General features: G+C 42.9%; 1 protein-coding gene across 1 annotated transcript in view; it reads right to left on the minus strand.

Annotated features, from left to right (window-relative positions):
- LOC119936609 (tyrosine 3-monooxygenase-like) overlaps positions 1-21581 on the minus strand; it is a 47688-nt gene extending 26107 nt beyond the window's left edge. Inside the window, exons 1-7 of the mRNA XM_038756071.1 lie at positions 21525-21581; positions 20360-20539; positions 18477-18651; positions 15842-15930; positions 10369-10436; positions 9235-9285; positions 304-449 (exon numbers count right to left, since the gene is read on the minus strand). Coding sequence (XP_038611999.1) covers positions 304-449; positions 9235-9285; positions 10369-10436; positions 15842-15930; positions 18477-18651; positions 20360-20539; positions 21525-21581 — 766 coding nt within the window. The remainder of the gene's footprint in view (positions 1-303; positions 450-9234; positions 9286-10368; positions 10437-15841; positions 15931-18476; positions 18652-20359; positions 20540-21524) is intronic.
- Positions 21582-21785: the final 204 nt, after the last annotated feature.

The following is a 21785-nucleotide window of genomic DNA, read 5'->3' on the forward strand; positions in this document are numbered from 1 at the left end:
GCCAATGCCCAAGACTTTAATTGTGATGAAGCTCTGTGTGTGCTCAAAGTGACTTGGGTTATTAAAATTCCCAGTTGAATCTAAGGTAAATTATCAAGCAATGTTAATTACAAGACCTCCCACCAGCCTAGAACTGAAAAGACATCAGCAAAAGTTGCTGATAACATTTGGCATTTATTCAAAGAGAATTCTCTGGACTCATATCTATGCATGAATTATAATTTGGGACTGGAGCCACGCTCTCACAAATCTATGTTGCTAAGCAAAAAAAGGTCTAAACGGCCCTGGGAAGTTCTGGCTTACCTTTTAAAAATTTGGAGACATCCTGAAGTTGTGGAATACTGTTTTCTTCATAGCCACAGCACTTTTCTAGCTGTTGAAAAGCATCCAGGTACTGTTTACAGGCATGTGTAGGGTGGAGACTCCTCAGCTTCTGATACACTTCTCTCCTAGAAAGAACAAAACAGTCATTAGCAGTAATCTTCTAGAGGAATAATAATAATTGTGGTGTTTGTTAAGCACTTATTATGTGACACAAAATAAAAAGCCTAGTGAAACAAAGACAGGTCTGCAAATTTTGACCACAGACCTTTTATTTGAAAGGGAGTCATTTCATTTGATCTCCACCTTGCCCTTCTGTGACACTCCCTCTTGCCTAGTTCTGTTCTCTATAAACAGTGGGCATTCCCCAGAATTGGCTGATACTAGGGAGATAAAGAAAGCCTAGAATTGCATAACTAATTGTCCCTCTGATATCCTTCACTTGGAGGATTAGCCAATTGATTTGCAATCCAAACAGATCATTCAGTCTCAAAATAGATTGGGACTTTCTATTGGGAGCAAATCAACGAGGTAAATTGCTTACAATCCTTCCCTTGGCCCTGGTCTGGTCTCTCAATCCAGCTGAAATATCCACTCCAAGCAGGTCTTGGGACAGGTGACTTGAGCACACATTCAGAATTCAGGTTGAGATGAGAACAGACTTGAGAACAAGGAATGCTTTAAAAGAGAGCAATGAAGGTGATGAAGCCAACAGCTAGATTTGGGAATGGTCTTATATGTCCCGCATTTAGCTGTTGCAAAGCAAACAATAATAATGTAATGGCAGGAAGCCTTATAAAAATGGTCATTTTCTGTTCACACACTGCTCTGGGGTTCTAACTAATTTATAAACATTGTTTTATGAAAATTGAGATCATTCTTGGAAGTGACTAAAGAAAATGACCTTTGCTTGTTTTGGTAGTGTATTTTTTTGCTGCTATTGTTGCTAAGGAGGTGATGGCCAGTATCTGGTAATGGCTGCCTTTCCATTGTACAAATTTCTTTTGTTAACTAGGGGCTTAAGTGACACTCACTGACCTCCTTCCTCCAAAAAGAAAGTTAGAAGGCTACTGTTCAGAGTCTACCTAAAGTCTGGGGAGACTGGACTTTGCCCACAGAGAAATTAGGAATAGTGGAGAAGCAAAGATTCCAATGATCCATCCAGTTTCTTTCAGACATGGAAATCTTCAGGCAAATGCCATGACCTATTTTTCCATTACTCTTCGGGATGCTTTTTATAGCTCACTCAAAGAACAGACTTACTGTTGGGTGGGTTCTCATGTGAGTTTACACCTGGACGAAGAGCATTTGGCCCCATCGCTGTTGTCAATAGCAATGATCATACAAAGAAGAACATTTTTATTGAGCTTCAGAGTATTAGGTTCTGCACCGGAACTATAGGCAAATACGGTCCCTGCTTGGCATGCTCATACTCTAATATCCCAAGCTGTGTTCTCTGACAAATTACTCTGATGAAAAAAAAGAAAAAGGAAACCTGTTTTGTTAACAGAAAAATCTTAGAGAAGCGGTCATTTCTGTATGCTCAGATCTGGTGCTGTTGTAATGAACTCTTAACCTTCAGCTGCCAAGCTCAGCCAGTCCAGGTGGCTTGCCTGCATTAGTGGCTAGAAAGGAATCCTGGGCTGTGCTAGGTTATGTTGTCCTGAGCTGGGATAAAGCAAGGGGTTTTTTGTACCCAAGGTGTTCCAGACGGTGCCTGGGCTCTACTGGGGTCTACTAGAGAAACAGCGTGGCTCAGTGGAAAGAGCACGGGCTTTGGTGTCAGAGGTCATGGGTTCAAATCCTGGCTCTGCCAACTGTCAGCTGTGTGACTTTGAGCAAGTCACTTAACTTCTCTGTGCCTGTTACCTCATGTGTAAAATGGGGATTAAAACTGTGAGCCCCCCATGGGACAACCTGATCACCTTGTAATGTACCCAGCAAATAGAATAGTGCTTTGCATATAGTAAGTGCTTAACAAATGCCATCAGTATTATTATTACTTTTGTTTTTGGCAGATGCCTGTGTGGATGAAAGGAGAAGGAGGGACAGAGAAGGCAATGCCTCTCCCCCCACCTCAGGCCAAAGCCTTGGGAAATGTGTAGTTCAGTCATTCATTCATTCAATCATATTTATTGAGCGCTTACTGTGTGCAGAGCACTGTACTAAGAACTTGGTTATCTCATTTTTCCTGTTACTAGCCTTGGTTTTTGTGTTCATTCTTTGATTTCAGTATTTATGTTTGCTTCTTTTCCCCATTAGATATCACACTGCTTGAGGCCAAGGATGTCTTGGTTCTCCTTTGTAACTCCCCATAATGTCTATCTCTGCAAACAATGTCAGTCAATCAGTCGAGGGCTCAGGTGCAGAGCACAGTCCTCAGCACTTGTGAGAGTACAAGTTAATAGAGTTGGTAGATGTGTTCCCTGCCCACAAGGCGCGTACTGTATAGAGGGAGAGAGAACCTCTAGAGTGGCCCTCAGAAAATGCTTCCTGGCAGGAATCCCAGCTTGGCCTGGAGCAGTCTGCAGAGGCAGTGCTGAAGGGGGCAAAGCCAACAGCAGCAGCAATAGCAACAGCAGCAATGGGCTGGAGAAGGCTCCAGACAACCTCAGGCTCCTTGCAGAACAGTCCCCAACCCATCAATCAATCAACTCAATCCAGCTCCTCTATAATAATAATAATGGCATTTGTTAAGTGCTTACTATGTGCAAAGCACTGTTCTAAGCGCTGGGAAGGATACAAGGTGATGAGGTTGTCCCATGGGGGGCTCACAGTCTTAATCCCCATTTTCCAGATGAGGTAACTGAGGCACAGAGAAGTTAAGTGACTTGCCCAAAGTCACACAGCTGACAGTTGGCAGAGTTGGGATTTGAACCCATGACTTCTGACTCTCAAGTCTGGGCTCTTTCCCCTGAGCCATGCTCTATCTTATTCCCCTCCCTCATCACCCTAGTATCTACTCAATTCCTCCCTTCTTCTCTACACTATGCGCCACAGCTGGTACAGGGACTATGTTTGACCTGAATAACTTTAATCTCCCCCAGCACATAAAGTGCTTGGCATATAAGAAGTGCTTAACTCACTCACTCTCTCCCTCTCCCCCCCACCCCCTCTCTTCCTCCCTCCCTGCCTCCCAAATGTGAGCTCATTGTGGTCAGGGAAAGTATCTGCTTATTCTGTTGTATTGTCCTCTCTCAAGCCTTTAGTACAATGCTCTGCACCTAGTAAATGCTAAGTAAATGACTGATTAATTGATAGCCTAAAACACTTTTCATTCAGAAAGAAATGTTGGGGTGCTTAAATATTTGGTGGAGGTTTCTTTTCCTTCATCATCTGAGTTCAGTAGAGAAAGGGGCTATATGAACCTAAGTACATAAATATATTCACAAGTCAATGCACTTTTTAAATATTTTAGGCTACTTGGATGAAAATCATATTTGGTAACTCCAAATATTCAATGTCCTTGTGATTGGTTTTATGTTGTCCGTGTCCTTTTGATTAATAATTGTGTAATGATCACAATTTTATCATTATAAAATCAAATAGATTGTAAGCTTCTTGAGGGCAGGGGCCATGTCAACCAACTCTTGTGTATTGTACTCTCCCAAGCATTAGTACAGTCCTCTGTACAAAGTAATAACCCAACAAATACCACCAACTGACTGATAGTCTTTTTCTTTAGACAGTGAGTCCCATGTGGGACAGTGAGCGTACAGTGTAGAGTCTGGGAACATAATATGCACTTAAATATCACAATATAAATACTTAATAAAGGCTACAGATTCTTTGCATAATCTCATGAATTCCTTTTCAAACATGCTAAATACCATAATATACTGTCCTGTTGTCATTAATAACTTGAGAAAGATATATCCAACTGGAAACATCTGCAACCTAATAAGACTCCAAGTTTCCAAAATTCTCAATTTGTAGCCAGATTGCAGCCTAACATATTCGAAGTAATACTTGATAAAAAATAATGTCTTCCTCACTCTGTACCCAACAGTTTCAGAGTAAGTTGAGGAATAGAAACAAATCTTTGCCATTCGACTCCATGATGTATTACTCTCTAATGCTGTAATAAAATGGAATATCGCTCCAAATCCATTTAACTTAAATTGAACTGTTTCCCGCATCATTTTGGGAAGCAGGGTGGCCTACTGGAAAGAGCTTGAGCCTGAGAGTCTGAAGACCCAGGTTCAGGACCTATGTCTGCCACTAACCTATTGTGTGGCCTTGGACAAGTCAGTTAACTTCTCTAGCCCCAGTTTCTCCTCGGTAAATTGAAGATAAACAAAATTGTGAGCCCCATGCTAGGATGGGCTGTGGGGGAAAGATAAATAGTTCCTTCTCTGAAGGCTCATTTGTCGAACATTCTCCCTCCCCCACATGGATTCATTTTCAATATAGAATAGCTGATTAGCATTGTGCCTACCCCAGTCCTTAACATATAGTAAATGCTTAATAAATGCAATAATAATTAACGTTCTAAAAATGCACTTGATGGCAATGAGCGTCAGCAATGTCCAGAAACAGTAGTGTCATAGACAACATCTTCCCTTTGGACTAAAATTCTTACCTATTCATGGTGTGACTAAATTGATGTCTTCTAGACCAGGAAATTGTGGGCCCGTGCTAATTTGCAGGGCTATTTTAAAACACATTGTTGGTCCTCTACCTCGGCACAAAAGCTAATCAAGATTATTGGTCCCAATTATAAGAGTGAAACTGGAAGGTCCTAAATAGCTTTATGACTTAATAACAGGTGTGGAAGTCATGGCCCTACCATCACTCTCTCTCTCTCTCTCTCTCTCTCTCTCACACACACACACACACATACACACACACACACACACACATACGATTGATTGATTCATTCCTCCAAAAGATCATGAAAATAAATTGCCCTTCTCAAAGTCTTCTTTTGTAGTCCCACCCGCACTATCTATCATTTTCTCCACAGGTCAGTCAAGTTTGGAAGAGTCTCTCACATTATGTCCGAAGACTAATGAAAGAGGATAAAGCAATAGATGACAGAACATTGCTAGGTGGGAACACAATTGATAAAGGTGAAAGAGGGCCAGTGATACTGCACAATCTTGTAGCATTATAATCAATTCCTTCACACAGGTTCTCGTGCCTGAAGTCTCAGAACTGAAGCTCATCTGTCATTCTCAGTGGGAGACCCCCATCCTCATTCTCATCCCTATCATTCCTACCACCACCATAATCATCATTCCAGAAGGCTGAAAATGAGAGTGCTGGTTCCAAAGTGCCTCACATCAACCAGGAAGTAGTTCAGGCCCTGGGAGGATCTGACTCTACAGCCCTCAGTGAATAATCAATTTAAGTATTGAGCATTTTCTGTGTGCAGAGCACACTGGGAGGGCCCAATTCAACAGAGGTGACAATGACTGGGGTATTTGTTTGTTGGACATCACCCTCTCACCTATATGCTCAGAAGAACAAGTGCCAGAACAAATGGAGGAATAAACACATTTAGCTGAATCATTGGGAAATAAAAAAATTCATCTAGATGAAAGAAAGCACACATAATTTAATTTAGCCCATAATTTATTTTAATGTCTATCTCCTGCTCTAGATTGTAAGGTCCTTGTGGGAAGGCCAACTCTGTTGTACTCTCTCAAGTGCTTAGAACAATACTCTGCAGATAGTAATCACTTAATACATTCCCTTGATTGATTGATTGATTGGAGTTCGGAAATCAGTGGTTTTGCCAATGCATTTTGACTATGAAAACATCACTTCCACACCAACGTGGGCATTTCCAGATGGGTCCCTTTCCTAGGGTGATCTCACCACTTCTCTCCTTTGGCTTCCCTGACTCTTATTTCCCTGCTAATCCTAAAAGTATGGGCTCAAATAGTCTCAGTCTTGTGGTTGTTTTGGAGACTAAAGTTTCTGCCCTTGATTCATTTTTATGTTTATAGACGTGTTGCAATGTGAACCAAAAGATTCCAACCACACTTCAAAAGACACAATGAGGGAATTTGCACTCTGTTACAAAGTTCCCCTTAGGTTTTGCTGGGTCCATATAATTCTGTGATGTAATGTCAATGACCTTATGACACATCCAGAATGAGTGGTGGTAATAAATGGGAGGTCTAATTTGGGAAAGTGATTTATCGAACCCTCCCTCTGGGGTGCTGAGATACACTGCGTGGAGAAGACAGACGGCTCTCTCTCTGAAGGCCCATTTTAGAAGCCTCCTGGGGATTTGCTTTCAATAGAGAATAGCTGATTGGCAGGGAAAAAAGGAAAAAACAGGAAAGAAAACAAATTAAATATCCTCGCGAACAGCATCCCCACACACCGTTCCAGGCCAAATGCATTGGCTGCCAGTAGAAGTCACACACACGATGCTTAGTTTCTAAAAGTCATCTCATTGCTTGCAAACTAGGGATTTGGATAATCAGCAGTGGAAGCTTAATGAACTGAGGAGGACATGAGGAGACATGCTGTTGGAATTTTAACTCTAGTTCTGTTCCTGAGTTAACTACTTGACCACAGACCTTTCTCTGCCCTGAGTTCCTTGGTCATAATGATGCTTGCTGGAGTCTTCTGGGGTAAACAATCGAAAAACTTCAGTTCTGACAAAAAAAGGATTTCGGGACTGAGACCTGAGTGAAGTAATGGATTATAGTACTAGTGTTTTGAGCTGCTCCACTAGTGGTTTGTCATCCCTTCCACTCAAGTTCCCTTTGAGGCCTGAGGTGCAATAAGGGAGTACGTGGGCAGGGATGCAGCACATGGCAAAAAATTTTCCAGAAACTGCAACCCTCATCTCCCCTCCCAGATCTTTTCTTCCACCTACTTTTTCGCCACCACCTTCTTCCCTGTCTGTCAAGCCCACAACTTCAACATCCTTGGATCCACCCTCTCTTTCAATCCCCATATTGAGTCTGTCACCAAATCCTGTCAGTTCTTTCTTTGCAACAGCTCCAGAATCTCTGCCTTCCACCCAAACTGCCACCCCACTAGTCTCAACCCCTGCACCAGCTTCCTTGCTGATTCCCCTGCCTCCAGTCCCTCCTCTTCCAATCCACACTTGGCTCTGCTGTCTAGATCTCCCAGCCATTCCTCAAAAACCTCTAAAGCTTGCCCTTTCTCTTCTGCATTAAGTAGAAGCTCCTGACAATTGACTCTAAGCTCCTCAATCAACTTCCTCTGTCTCCTGCTTACCTTTGCTCCTCTCCCAGTACACCTCAGCTCACAAACATCACTAAACTCGAGCCAGCCTATCCCCTGTGCATCATTTGTGTCTTTTTTCGCCATCAGCTTCTTGCTTACACCGTCCTATCTGCCTGGAACTCCTCCACATTCACAATCAGCACTTTTGTCCCCATCATCAAGGCCCTTCTGAAATGACATCTCCTCCAGACAGCCTTCCCTGATTAAACTCTCTTTTCCTAACCCCATTCCCCCACCTCCTACCACTTCAGCATTTCTGCCTCACCCAAACACTTGGGTATTCACATCTCCTCCCCACCTCCATAGCATTTACATACATGTCTTTATGCTCTGTTGCTTTCCCCTTACCTGTAATGTATTTTGTTATCTATTATCCCAACTATAGTGTAACCTCCTTGAAGGCAAGAATCATGTCTACTAACTCTATTATATTTTTCCAAGCTTAGAACAGTGCTATGCACATATTTAATCCTCAATAAATTCTACTGACTGATTTATATAGGAAAAATGCTAGTTTCCCCCTGTCTGCCATAGGCTAGAAGATCCTCAAATCACAGGGATTATTATTGGAGTTAGCAGTGAATTACTGTTTCATCTTTTCTTGGTCCATACTCAGAATAACTTTCTTAAAAGGAATTAGGTGAATGGCTTCCTTTTTCATAGATATACAGAAAACTAGCTCTCTGTGTGATGTAGGTCTCCATTGTGGGATAATAATAATAATAATGGCATTTGTTAAGCGCTTACTATGTGCAAAGCACTGTTCTAAGCGCCGGGGGTATACAAGGTGATCAGGTTGTCCCACGCGGGGCTCACAGTCTTAATCCTCATTTTCCAGATGAGGTAACTGAGGCTCAGAGAAGTGAAGTGACTTGCCCAAGGTCACACAGCAGGCATGTGGTGGAGCCGGGATTCGAACCCATGACGTCTGACTCCATTCATTCATTCATTCATTCAATCATATTTATTGAGCGCTTACTGTGTGCAGAGCACTGTACCAAGCGCTTGGGAAGTACAAGTTGGCAACATATAGAGGCGGTCCCTACCCAACAGTGGGCTCACAGTCTAGAAGGGGGAGACAGAGAACAAAACAAAACATATTAACAAAATAAAATAAATAGAATGAATATGTACAAATAAAATAAATAGAGTAATAAATAATGTCACTGGGTGGGCACACCCTCTCCCTGCTGCATAATCCAGCCCATGGGAGGACTGTGCTGATGTACAGCACAGCTCTCTCAACAACTATTGCAAAGAGCATTATTATTATTAGTAATAGTAATAATAATAATAATGATAATAATATTAGACAAGCATCTACTCTGTCCCAAGCACTGTACTAAGAGCTAGGGGAGATACAGTGCTCTCCACACAGTAAGTGCTCAAGAAATACGATTGAATGAATACAAGATAATCAGGTTTGACACAGTCCCTGTCCCAAATAGGGCTCACAATCTAAGAGGAAGAGATAAAGCAGGAATTTGATCCCCATTTTACAGGTGAGATAACAGGCACAGAGATGTTAAGTGACTTACACGAGGTCACACAGCAGGTGAGTGGTGGAACTGGGTAAGAACTCGGGTCCTCTGACTCTCAGTCCCATAGGCTTTCCCCTAAACCATGTTGCTGCTCTACTGAGTACAATGAAAGATTTCCAAGATATTTTTACATTAATTGCAAATAAGAAGTACTCACCAAATGGAGATCTCCTGTGATGTATACTCCACTCTAGGTAAAGGATCTCCCCTTGGGGGAAAGACAAAAAGAACATTTTTTAAAAGGTTTTCCATTTGAAATTAATTTTCCATTCTGGGAATTAGGACTGAGTATGATAGGGGCAAAGAGTAAACCATTAAAGAGCAAACTTCACCTACCCAGAGTGGAATAGGGTATCTGACACTCATAGGTCTTTTCAACCACACCCAAATATATGCACACACACATGCACAAACATACATAAAGTGATCACATTCGTGTCAGTCAGTCAATCACATTTATTGCATACTTACTGTGTACAGAACACTATCTAAATTCTTGGGAGAGTATAATAGAACAGTAAACACACATTCCCTGCCCACAGTGAGCTTACATTCACGTATTTATGAATAAGCACAATATACAAAGGGTCTAGTGGGTGCCCAACTCTGTAAACAGATAAACTTGGTGGTGAGCAGGTAGATCTTAACCCCATAGCTGCTGGGGATTTGTTGTCCTTCTTAGATGGTTGGCACTGGGAGTCAGCAGTCATTTTTCAGAGCATGTCACCCTCTCATCAGCCAAGACCTACATTTTGGAACCCTCCAGTTGGAAAACCTGCTGATTTTCCAGGAAGTTTAGAGGAATACCTGTCTCTATCTGCAGGCTAGGGCTGCTGAAAAACTGAACAAGGCTAAGCCTCCCTACTTAGCAGTATGAGTGATGGGAGGAGGAGGAGAAAAGGTAAAAAGGAATGTGGGTACTTGTGGTAATTTTTATCCTCTACCTCTATGTGCATGTCTTAATCACAAACACACTTTCTTTCTTTCTCTCTCTCCTCTCTCTCTCCCTCCACCCCTTTGCCTTAGCTGCCTATGCTTGGGAGGGCATCCCAGGTGTAACCAATGCTTCATTTCCCAGGCTCTGATACCCTCAGCACAGCTGTTCTTGCTGGCTTGCATCCAATGCCCCAATTTCTTAGCATTGCATCCAGCATAGCCCCTGACCTTCCTGGACCCCTTAACTGAAAGTCATGGCCCACCACTTTCAGAATAGGACCTCTAGAGACAATGAGACTACTCAGTGAATATGTAATGCAGCACATGCATATGCCTTAGGTAATATTATACTTACTCTCTGTAGTTAAAAGCCAGAGACATAATGTCAGATCTGCGCTTCCTGTATTCTAGGTCACGGTAACCCTACAGAAGGAGAAAGTCACTCAGAAAAAATACTTTTTTAAATGATAGCACCATTTCAGCAATGAATGTGTTTGCTGAAAGTGTTCTACAGCTGTGTTTCTTCCTCAGTTGAATGATTTCATCCATCATCACCATCATCAGCATTTTTTAAGGGCCTAGTAGGTACTGGCCACTCAAGAACATATGCTGTTCTACAGACTAATGATGAAGGTAAGAGGACACAAATCGCAAACCTACAGTATGTAAAAGAGTACGACCATAGATACAAACGATAAAAGCAAATGTAAGGCACTGAATAAAGAAACTGGTGGAGAAATGACAGATATACCCAAGTGCTAAAGGAGCTGAGAGGATGACATGATCAGGAAAGTAGGAATTTGATAGAGAATGACTCTTACAGGGCAGTTTTCAGAGAGTTTTGAAAGTGGATAGGGAAACAGCTTGGTGAATTTGCATGAAGAGGGAGTTCTGGGTAAGGGAAAAGGCAGGTTAAATGGGCCAGGGATGGGGGAGTTGTGAACAAACTACAGTTAAAAGGTTAGCTTGAAAGGAATGAAGCATACCAGTCTGAGCCCAGTGGCAGAAGAGAGTGGATAGATAAGACAAAGAAAGAAAGCCAATGGTTAAGAGCTTTAGTGTTTTAAGAGAGAAAACTGTTGGCATTACAGGTTTTTGAGAAAGGGGAGTGATGTGTTCTGAATGGTATTTGAAGGCAATGGTCTAAGCAGCTATAAATAAGACTGAAGTGGGGAGAGGTGGAGAGAGACTTGGAAAGAGAAATCAATAAGGAGGTCTTTGGCTGCCTAAAATACCTTGTTATTTTGGATAGTGCTTTTACTTTTCCTAAGGGTTTTTACATCAGTTATCTCATTTTATCCTCACAAAACCCCTATGAGGTAGGGAGAAGCAGGTATTATTTCCTCATTTTGTAGAGAAAGAAACTGAGGCCCAGTGGGCAGGCCAAAGGCCAGAGAGAGAACAAATTAATTTAGTGAAATTTGGAAGTGGTATCCTAATCTTATTTTTGTCTTAAACATGAACACATTAAAATAAAAGAAAGCCCAAATTTCAAGGTGTAGGGACAGAAGAATTGATTTCACGTTAACACAGTATTGGTTAGCCAAATATGTATCTTGACTGCTTTTCTGCTATTGTGTTTGTTTTCTAGAAATGCAATGCTGTCATTTAGTTAACTTTCACATCATAAAAAAACTGTGAATTCTGACTGGTATAACATACAGCTGATGCATTAGATTGTCCAAAGAGGAAACCAGAATCTTTCATTAACAATTATTGGATTTCTTTGGCACACAGGAATGTCACTAAATTAATATTAATGTTATGTACTCTATGGACACTCAATAAGTGCTTGTTGATTGAAATGATCTAGTCTGCTAATTGTATATTGCAGAGAATTAGCACTTGTTTTAACAGGTTTAAGGACTTTAAGTAATGTCACTTGAACTACCTTTGTCAGAATATTAGATTGATGCTGTCTCCCTCTTTTGGTCTATAAGTGAACAACCTCTTCGCTCCTCAATCTCTTCTGAAAATTGTTTTGCTTCATCGAGTCTTTGACTGAAAAATCAGACCAACCCAGGAAAAGAAATTTCATCAGAAGGTCATTTTATTTAACTCTGTAGTGCAGGGAGTGAGCTTGAATTCAATTGCACGCTTGGCTGAGTGTGCAAATGCTTGGAGTGTGAACCTGACTTTTCAGGCCTTTACAATAATTTATTCTCCCAGAGACATTCTGGTGAGATTTTAGTGTCCTAGAAGGACCCTACCCATCATTCCTGCCTCACTGGAGTCAGGTAGGGGGTTGAATGGGATACTAATAATAATCATGGTATTTTGCTAAGCTTTGTGCCAAGCACTGTACTAAGTGCTGGGATAGATACAAAATAATCAAACCCCACCTGGGGCTGACATTCTAAGTAGGAGGTAGCGCCATGATTGAATCCCTACTTTGCAGATGAAAGAACTGAGGCACAGAGAAGTTAAGTGATAAGGTCACAGAGCAGGTAAGTGGTGGAACCAGGATTAAAACCCAGGAGCTCTGACTCGTACGCCTATGCCCTTTTTGTTAGGCCATGCTGCTTCTCTGGATGTGGGGCCATGCTTATGGGGAAAGGGACCCTAAATACACTTGTAGGCTGTGATCAAAGTGTCCAACATTTGCTCCCAGAAGTCACCATTATCGTCATCATCAGTGGTATTTATTGAGCACTCACTATGTGCAGAGTACTATACTAAGCACTTGGGACAACAGAACTGGAAGACATATTCCCTGCTTACAATGAACTTACAGTCTAGAGGGAGAGATGGACATTAATATAATGTAAGCATAATATGTAAGCTATAGCTATAGACTTAAGTGCTTGAGGTGAAAATGAAATGCCCAAAGGTCATAAATCCAGGTGCAGAGTGGGACTTGGACATCTGGCTCGGATCCTGCGTCCAGGTCAGGCCCTTGAGCAGTAGCCCTCCCACCCCTACAGCAGGCTACTGCATCTCTGGGTAAAGTACCTTATTAAGAGTTGTGTTAAGTTGCAAGGGAAGAACAAGGCATGTTCCCTGCTTTCTGGAAGCTTACAATTTAATGGGAAAAAACAATGAACACAGAAATGCACTCTGTAAATAATGAACAGCTGGCTAGCTCTTCAAAAGCCATAGGGAAATCTCATCTCACTTTGCAAAGTGAAGATCACTGAGAGCACCTGCCAATTTTTTTTTAATGATTTACTGTGTATCAAACGCAGTTCTAAGCACTGGGGTAGGTACAAGTTAATTAGGTCAAACATGGTCCCTGTCCCGCATGGGGCTCACAGTCTAAGTAGGAGATAGAACAGGTATTTAAACCTCATTCTATAGTTGAGGAAACTGAGGTATAGAGAAATTAAGTGACTTGCTCAAGGTAACCCAGCAAGCAATTTGCAAAGCCAGGTTTAGAACCCAGGTTCTCTGACTCCTAGGCCCCTGCTTTTGTGACTAGGCCATGCTGCTTCTTGGGTGGATCGCAATTAGAACTATTTTCTTCCCTACCCACTACTTTCCCCATAAAATGTCTACCAACTCTGTTATATTGTACCCTCCCAAGCAGTTAGTAGAGGGCTCTGCTCACAATAAGTGCTCAATAAATGATTGATTGATTGATATGTGCAGCCCTAACCCGGTCTTCTGCCTGACGGAGTAACGGAGGGGACACTCCGTCCACCAAAGATAGAGCTGATTGATTTCTGGCAAGTGCCAGAGAAGACATTTCTCCATAGTCTATCAAAGTGAGTTGACACAAAGTCACCTCTGAAGCCCCCACCCCAGAAATCGAGCTGGGCTGAAACCCCAGGACAAAAAAGCCTGAGGTACAGTGACCATTGTATTTATTCTTTAGACTGTAATCTTGTTATGGACAGGGAATGCATCCACTAATTCTGTTGTACTCTCCTAACTGCTTAGTACAGTGCTCTGCAGTAAATGTGCAATAAATATTATTGATTGATTGATTGAGCACTTACTGTGCTCATGACAAATGATCTAGCAGCTATCTATACTTTTCTAATAATGATGATATTAGTGGTATTTATTTAGCATTTACTTTGTACCAAGCACCAGACTGAAAGCTTGTTGTGGGCAGGGAATGTGTCTACCACTCTGTCATATTGTTTGTTACATTATACTCTCCCAAGCACTTAATACAGTGCTCTGCACACAGTGAGTGCTCAGCAGCGTGGCTCAGAGGAAAGAGCACGGGCTTGGGAGTCAGAGATCATGGGTTCAAATCCTCACTCTGCCAATTGTCAGCTGTGTGACTTTGGGCAAGTCACTTAACTTCTCTGTGCCTCAGTTACCTCATCTGTAAAATGGGGATTAAGACTGTGAGCCCGACGTGGGACAACCTAATCACCTTGTATCCTCCCCAGTACTTAGAACAGTGCTTTGCACATAGTAAGTGCTTAACAAATGCCATTATTATTATTATTATTAATAATAAATATGACTGATTATTGAGGTGCTGAGGTAGGTAGCATATAAGCAGATCAGACACAGTTCTTGTCCCCTAAGGGACTCCAAGTCTAAGAGAGAGAACAGGTGTTTTAACCCCATTTTACAGATGAGATAACTGCAGCACAGAAAAGTTATGTGACTTGTCAAAAGTCACACATGCTCTGTGGCATGGCATCATGGGAATTTTCCTGGCCTGCTAGACAAAAATAACCGACTTCTATTTGTACCAAGTCTATAACTAGAACCACAATAGAGCTGGCCAAATGTGTGGGCCTCAGTGACCAGCAAGGCAGGGGTCAAACATATATTACTGCATTTTGCACTCAGTAGGACCGATTGATTAAAAGGTATTAGAAACATTTTGAGCAAAAAGGTTGGGTTTATATGAATAGAATTAATGTTTCATTGAAACAATGTTTAATTTCCACCCAAAATATTAATGTCTTTAGGCCAAGCTGCTATTGGCAAAGACCCATTGTTCACTATTGGTGGTTCTGAAAATGCCCATTTTAGATAATGAGCAGGGAAGGCTTAAAATGACCCTGGGGATTTTATTTCCTAACATATCGTCTTCTCTAAAAATTAATAGTAATTATGGTATTTGTTAAGTGCTTACTATGATCCCGGCACTGTTCTAAGCGCTGGAATGGATACAAGCAAATTGGGTTGGACACGGTCCCTGTACCACATGGGCCTCACTGTCTCAATCCCCATTTTACAGATGAAGTAAGTGAGGCCCAGAGAAGTAAAGTGACTTGCCCAAGGTCACACAGCAGACCAGTGGCAGAGGCAGAATTAGAACCCATGACCCTCTGACTCCCAGGCCCGTGTTCTATCCACTACGCCATGCTGCTGCTTTCTCCCTGGAGGAAATACTTTTCTGACTTCTTTCACATGCTTAGTAAATTTTAACCAATCAGATCATTGGTATTTTTCTTTAATTTGATCTTAAACTAATGTTTGCTCATGCTGGGTCATAAGAGATGGGTCCAGTAGCTAATGCGTGTCTAATCCCTCACTTCCCCTGTCTGCCCTTCCCTATGCACTTTGTTATTCATCCCAGCCCCACAGCACTTAGGTACATATCCTTATTTTTTTTACTATTTCCCCTATCTGTAATTTTTTAATAGCTGTTTCCCGCTATAGACTGTGAGATCCTTGTGGGCAGGAATCATGTCTATCACCTCTATTGTATTGTACTTTCCCAAGCACTTAGTACAATGATCTGCCCACAATAAGTGCTCAATAAATTCTATTGATTAATAGAATTGGACCAAGCATGGAGCAGGCATAGCAAATGCCACATTACCAAGTTATAGATGAGAAATACTTTTCCCTAGGCAGAGGTGTGCATTGCATTTATTTTCAATAATACAGATTAATAGGAGCCTGTCACTTACAGGATGATCATGATCCAAATCAGGTTCATACTTGGAAATCAAGTGATGGCAGTTGTCAAGATCTTGTATTTTCTTGGGAAACCATGGAACTATTGGGGAACAAAAATGAATCAAAATAATAATCAATACTAATTATGGTACCTGTTAAGCTCTTACTCTGTGACAAGCACTGTTCTGAAGTGCTAGGGTAGATACAAGTTAATCAGGTTGGACACAGTCTTTGTCCCATATGGGGCTCACAATCCAAGTACCCCCAAATACCATACTAGGGATTTTCTACATTGAAACATTAAAAATAGCCAGTTAGTCATCACCTGAGGTTCAGTGTGGGACAGGGAAATCAATAAATGCTATTGATTGATTAATAAAAAGATGCAGAGGTCTGATCTAGCTTAGAGAGGTGGATAGGCAAAAAATATAAAGAACAACCCACACCTGAATTTCCCAGTTTTCTGTTCTTTTGAGACTACACTCTTCCTCTTTGGATAAAAGGAAAAGAGTTAAGACTGTCCAGCTGAAACTGCTTTCTAAAAACTTTCTGCACCTTCAGCTGCCATCGCACTGGCCCCATTAAGACTTTACCAACAGATTCCAGACTTCCACTCTGACTCTACGACAGACACAGGTAAGAGAGGATACTGAGCTACTGCCTCTTCATTTATCCATTTTCTCCCAGCTCAGAAGCACACTCTTTCTGCAGATGGAGGCATGAGATTTTTATACTCAACTGTTAGACAGTAAGTTCACAGTCAAAGTGAAGTGCTTTGAAACTCTTTCAAATTTCAGGGGAGGAAGCAAAAGTAAAACTAGAAACCCATAGTGTAATGGGGCTGATGTTGCATATATTTCCCTTATGCCTATACTCTCTCCTTATATATGTCACCAGCCCCCTCTCCCCTTTTTTAGTTTTAGATTGTAAGCCTCCCACAAGGGGCGGGGACCATGTCTAATTCTTGTCTGTGGATTTTCCCCCAGCATTTAGTAAAGTCCTCTGCTTATGATAAGCAGTTAATAAATATGATGATTATTAATAGTAATAATAATAACTGTGGAATTTGTTAAGTCTGTAGTAACTGTGTTCTAAACACTGGGTTAAATACAAAATAATCGGGCTGGACTCAGTCCCTATCTCACATAGGGTTCATAATCTTAATCCCCATTTTATAGATGAGGCAATTGAGACACAGAGAAGTGAAGTGACTTGCCCAAGGTCACACAGCAGGCAAGTGGCAGAACCAGAATTAGTGCCCAGGTCCTTCTGACCCCCAGACCTGTGCTCTATCCTCTAGGCCATGCTGCTTCTCTATTGATTACTGCTCCTACTACTATTACTTCCCAGGAGTTACTGGGAAATTCTTGGAGGAGTCTGATTTCTCTGACAATAGTGAAAGAGCTCTACCCGCACCTCATAGTGAGCTTCAAGAAAAAGCTGGAGGTAAGTTTTCTCTGGTGGGCTGAACTGTGCTGCTTCTGAACTGCTCCAGGTTGGGACCACAGCAGCAGAAGAATTCCACATCACAATGTATTTCTCTCCACTAAAGCTATACTTGGAGTCCCTAGACTATAAGCTCCTTGTGGACAGGGAATGTGACTGCCAACTCTGGTGAATCGTATTCTCCCAAGTGCTTAGTACAGTGCTCTGCACACAATAAGCATTCATTTAATACCATTGATTGATTAAAAAGGAAGCCTGGGGTGAGCTCATTTCAGGGTATGTACCCTTTTCCATCTATCTTTCCCAGAAAAGCTTGTGCATACCCATCTGGCAAAGCATTTACTGCTGAGTGGCTTCTATTAATCAAACAATCAAGTTTTGTGTTTGTACCTTTAAGTTCTAGTGTCTCTAAATATTATTCTATAAATCTTAGTCCATTTTCTTCTATTTGTGATTTCTGACTTTCAAAACTGAGTAAATCTTGACTTTAGCCATTATTCTGTTTGAGAATTTGGCTTGGCCATGATTACTGAGGCCTCCACAGCATTATCATGTGAATTCTGGCTGGAGTTCTAGTCCTGCATCTTCCTTGTGTTTCTCTGAACAAAGGGTGGTTAATATTAGCTTCGGAGTCTAACACCAAACCCCTAATTGCTTTTATTTCTCTAAAATTGAATGCATTGAAAGCAGAGAAATTGCAACGGACAAAAAACAAGTGAAATATCTGACTCTTTCTGTATGTTATAAAGAGAGAGAGAGAGAGAGAGCACAGAGAAAAATTGCCCTTTATTATGGAAAAAGATGCTGCTGATGGCAAGGACTTATCCATATGTATGTGTATAGCATAACCAATATACATATACACTACCACCCCCACATTGTTGCACTTATGGATAGATTTTTGACAGGACCTGTCACTGTTTTTGAGTCTAACTTTTGAAATCCTGATCTTTACAAAACATTTGCTCAAAGAGAGCAACTCCATTCCTGACTGCCACATACCAGGCTAATCTGTCCACAGCAGTGGTTTTCCAGAAGTCCACTACGATTTTGCATTATTTGAGACTGCACTTCACCATATATATCTGGTCTCCTGGCCTGCAGTTCCCCCTTTTCAATACAGCATACAGTAGTTGCTTAGGATCTTGACATTGTCCTATACATAAAAATATTATCTTGTCCACAGTTCATTAGACATACCTCTTTCTTCCTGGTTTGTTTGCACATCTTCGGCCATTGCTTTTAGGGTATTAATAAGCAGGGTGGTGTTGGAGTTATGGATTTCACAGCTCACAAAAAATTCCAGGTCCCTCAAAGTACCCTTGGATTTTGTGGTGGCTCTGCCTTCTAGGTGGTGGATTTTAGCTCCAAATGACTAAAAATAAAATAGATCAGCAACAGAGAAAATTATGCATTACATGCTAAGGGTTAGGGCTTTTTCTTTTTCTTTAAAATGAACTCAATTCTTCACAGTGTCCAAGCCCCAATCTGGAAATAAATAAAGTTCAGGGGGAGGCAGATGAACTCTTTCTGGCCCCTACCAGCTGATGACCTTATCTAACTGGCAGCAGTGGGGCACAGGTGATTCTAAAGGGGGAGAGAACACAGCATTAATGGGAGATACAGACCCCAGGAAAGTTGACCAGAGAGAATTTGCAGGAGAGATCCATTTCTACTGGCTGTTTTCCTACAGCGCCCAGGAGGGCTGACCCAAGAAAGTTGGTGGGAGAGGCCCAGCTACCTAGAGTCCATTTCTGTTGCCTGTTCTCCTACAGACCCTAGGAGGGCTGATCCGGGAGAGTTGGCGGGGGGCGGGGGGGGCACTTACCCATACCAAGCAATGGAGAGAGACCCAGCTCAGCTAAACTCTTCCCCACAGCTCCTCTGGGTTGCCTTTCTCCCTAGTCTTTCTACTGCTCCTCAGGGAGATCAACAGGATGCATGTTGACAGGTCAAAAATTCCTAACATGGATGGAGGGGTTGTTGAGAATCATCAATATTTTGTTGTGGTAACCTGTTAATTATCATTCATTAATGTATCAGTGGAGTAAGTTCACATACCATAAGATCCTCTCTCTTCCTAATCTACTATCAAGGACTGGCAAGGGGAGAGCAGAGTCTAGTGTTTCTGGGTAGAACTCTGTGCATTCTTTTTTTTTCAATCTCTTCTCCTGCTGCCTTTTCCCAAATATTCAGAATTAAAATCCCCAGGAAATATTTCTGCCCAGAGCTCCTCAAGTCAGCCAGCCAGGGCAGAAAAGAGTAGGTGTGAAGTCAGGTGCCCTTCCAAAGGTGGGCAAAACCGGTTTCTACAGTAGGTGCTGGTGATGCTTGCAGGCAGCCTGGCAGGGGAAAGGCAAATCCCAAAGGAGGAGAAAGAATAAGAGGTCAAGGTGACTGGTAGGCAGCTTTGCAGCACAGTGGGACAGGCCAAAGAACCTCGGTTTTAGCCAACTTATGTGTGAAGGAGAGCAGAGAGATAGGGGAACCCTAAGGGGCTGGGAGAGGAACAGGGGTCCAGCAAGAGGAGGGTCAGGGTGGGAACAGGAGAAGGGGCCCAAGCAGGGACAGAAACAGGAACGGACCCAGGCAGGAGCAGGGACAAGGGGATGGACAAGGGAATGGACAGGGGCAGGGTGAGGATCAGGGGTCCAGGCAGGAACAGGGACAGGGATGGGGACAGGGGCAGGGACAAGAACAGGGGCCCAGGCAGGAGCAGGGACAGGGATGGGGACAGGAGCAGGGATGGGGCAGGGACAAGAGCAGGGGCCCAGGCAGGAGCAGGGACAAGGGGATGGACAGAGGCTGGGAGAGGATCAGGGATCCAGGCAGGAGCAGGGACAGGAGCAGGGACTTCGGCAGGGGCAGTGAAAGAACATAAGAGAAAGGAGGGGACCGGCTGGATTGGCCCATGGCTCCAGGAGACAGAGGCCTGGAGAGCCTCCCCTTCTTGGATGGTGGGATGAGGAGAAAGCAGCCAAGGGGCAAGAGAGGAGCCGGTGCCTCTCCAGAGGACTCTCCTGGGAGGGCTGCAGGAGAAGGCCAAGCGTTTGGGAAGAAAATGGGGAGCCCCACCGCCGTACCTCGAAAACGCGAACCGCCCGGGACAGGCAGCCGTTCCCGAGGGAGAAACGCAGGGTCAAGGTGGCGATGCGCTGCGGCCGGGCCGGGGGCTGGGCGCGGGGACCTCCGGGCTCCTTCTCCTCTCCATGGAGAAGCATCGGCGGAGGGAGCCGGAGGGGGAACTGACCTCGGTGCTGGAGCTGAGGACGGTGGAGGGGCGCCTATCTTATAGCGCGCCGAGCACCGCTCCCCTCCCCCAGCGACCCCCACCCTGCAGCCAAGCGAGGGGGGAAAGTTTCTTTTCATGTCCGCAAATCTGCGTCATTTCTCTTTGAGAAATAATTGCTCTCGTCCTTACAGGGGCTGGGGGGGCGGGATGGGCGAGAGAGAATTTCGATTGTTCCCAGCTTTAAAGGATTGTTCCCCAGCCAGACTTCGGCTCCTGATAAAAAAAAAACGAAAGGTTTCCTCTTCCCAGAGACCAGTCCTGGCCCAGCAGTGTCCCAGCCTGACTAAATCTCCAGTCGTCGTCTTCTTTCTTCCTTTCTTTCCTTTCTTTCTTTCTTTCTTTCTTTCTTTCTTTCCTTCTTTTTTTCTTTCTTTCTTTCTTTCTTTCTTTCTTTCTTTCTCTCTTTCTTTCTTTCTCTTTCTTTCTTTCTTTCTTTCTTTCTTTCTTTCTTTCTTTCTTTCTTTCTTTCTTTCTTTCTTTCTTTCTTTCTTTCTTTCCTTTCTTTCTTTCCTTCTTTCCTTCTTTCTTTCTTTCTTCTTCCTCCTCCTCTTCTTTCTCTACCTCCTTCTCCTCCTCCTCCTCTATGGAGGAGGAAGGAGGGTGGCAGGGAAGGCTGGAGGTTTAGTCAGGTTGGGACGCTGCTAGGCCAGAACTGGTCTCTGGGAAAAAGAAACGTTTCGGCTGTTTTTCAGGAACTGAAATCTGACCTTTAAAGAGCCACCGAGAATGTTTGTGCACATGGGGGTTGCCTGCCTTGCATTCATGATTGCATCCATGCACAGAGCATGGACGTGTGTGCAGTGCGTGGGGCGCAGAGAACTCGTAAAATGAAGATCGTGTTTTGGAAACGGGAGTCTTCCATCATTTGACACTTGGCCCTCTTGAAACGGGAGGATTAGCCGGTTATTACATCTAAAACCCAGCACAGCGTGTGCGGGAACAAATGCCAAACTCACCTTTCGTGAGAAATGTTCATTGTTTAAGACCCGGACTTTTGTTGTTCCCCCAGTCATCCTCTAAATGTGCTTATCTGAGTTTGCAGGGAAAACAAAACTTTGATATTGATTAAGAAAAAAAGAACAGATTTTTTTTGCTGTATGTTCAGATTTAGTAACAGGAGGAGCCCGCATTATCACATCTCCAGGAATTTTAAAAGGTTTCTCCAGTTCAGTTTACCGTAATTTCTGTTTTCTAGAGCTACTCTCCTAAAACTCGAT

The sequence above is a fragment of the Tachyglossus aculeatus genome, chromosome 14 (genome assembly GCF_015852505.1).
Source record: "Tachyglossus aculeatus isolate mTacAcu1 chromosome 14, mTacAcu1.pri, whole genome shotgun sequence".
Classification (NCBI taxonomy): domain Eukaryota; kingdom Metazoa; phylum Chordata; class Mammalia; order Monotremata; family Tachyglossidae; genus Tachyglossus; species Tachyglossus aculeatus.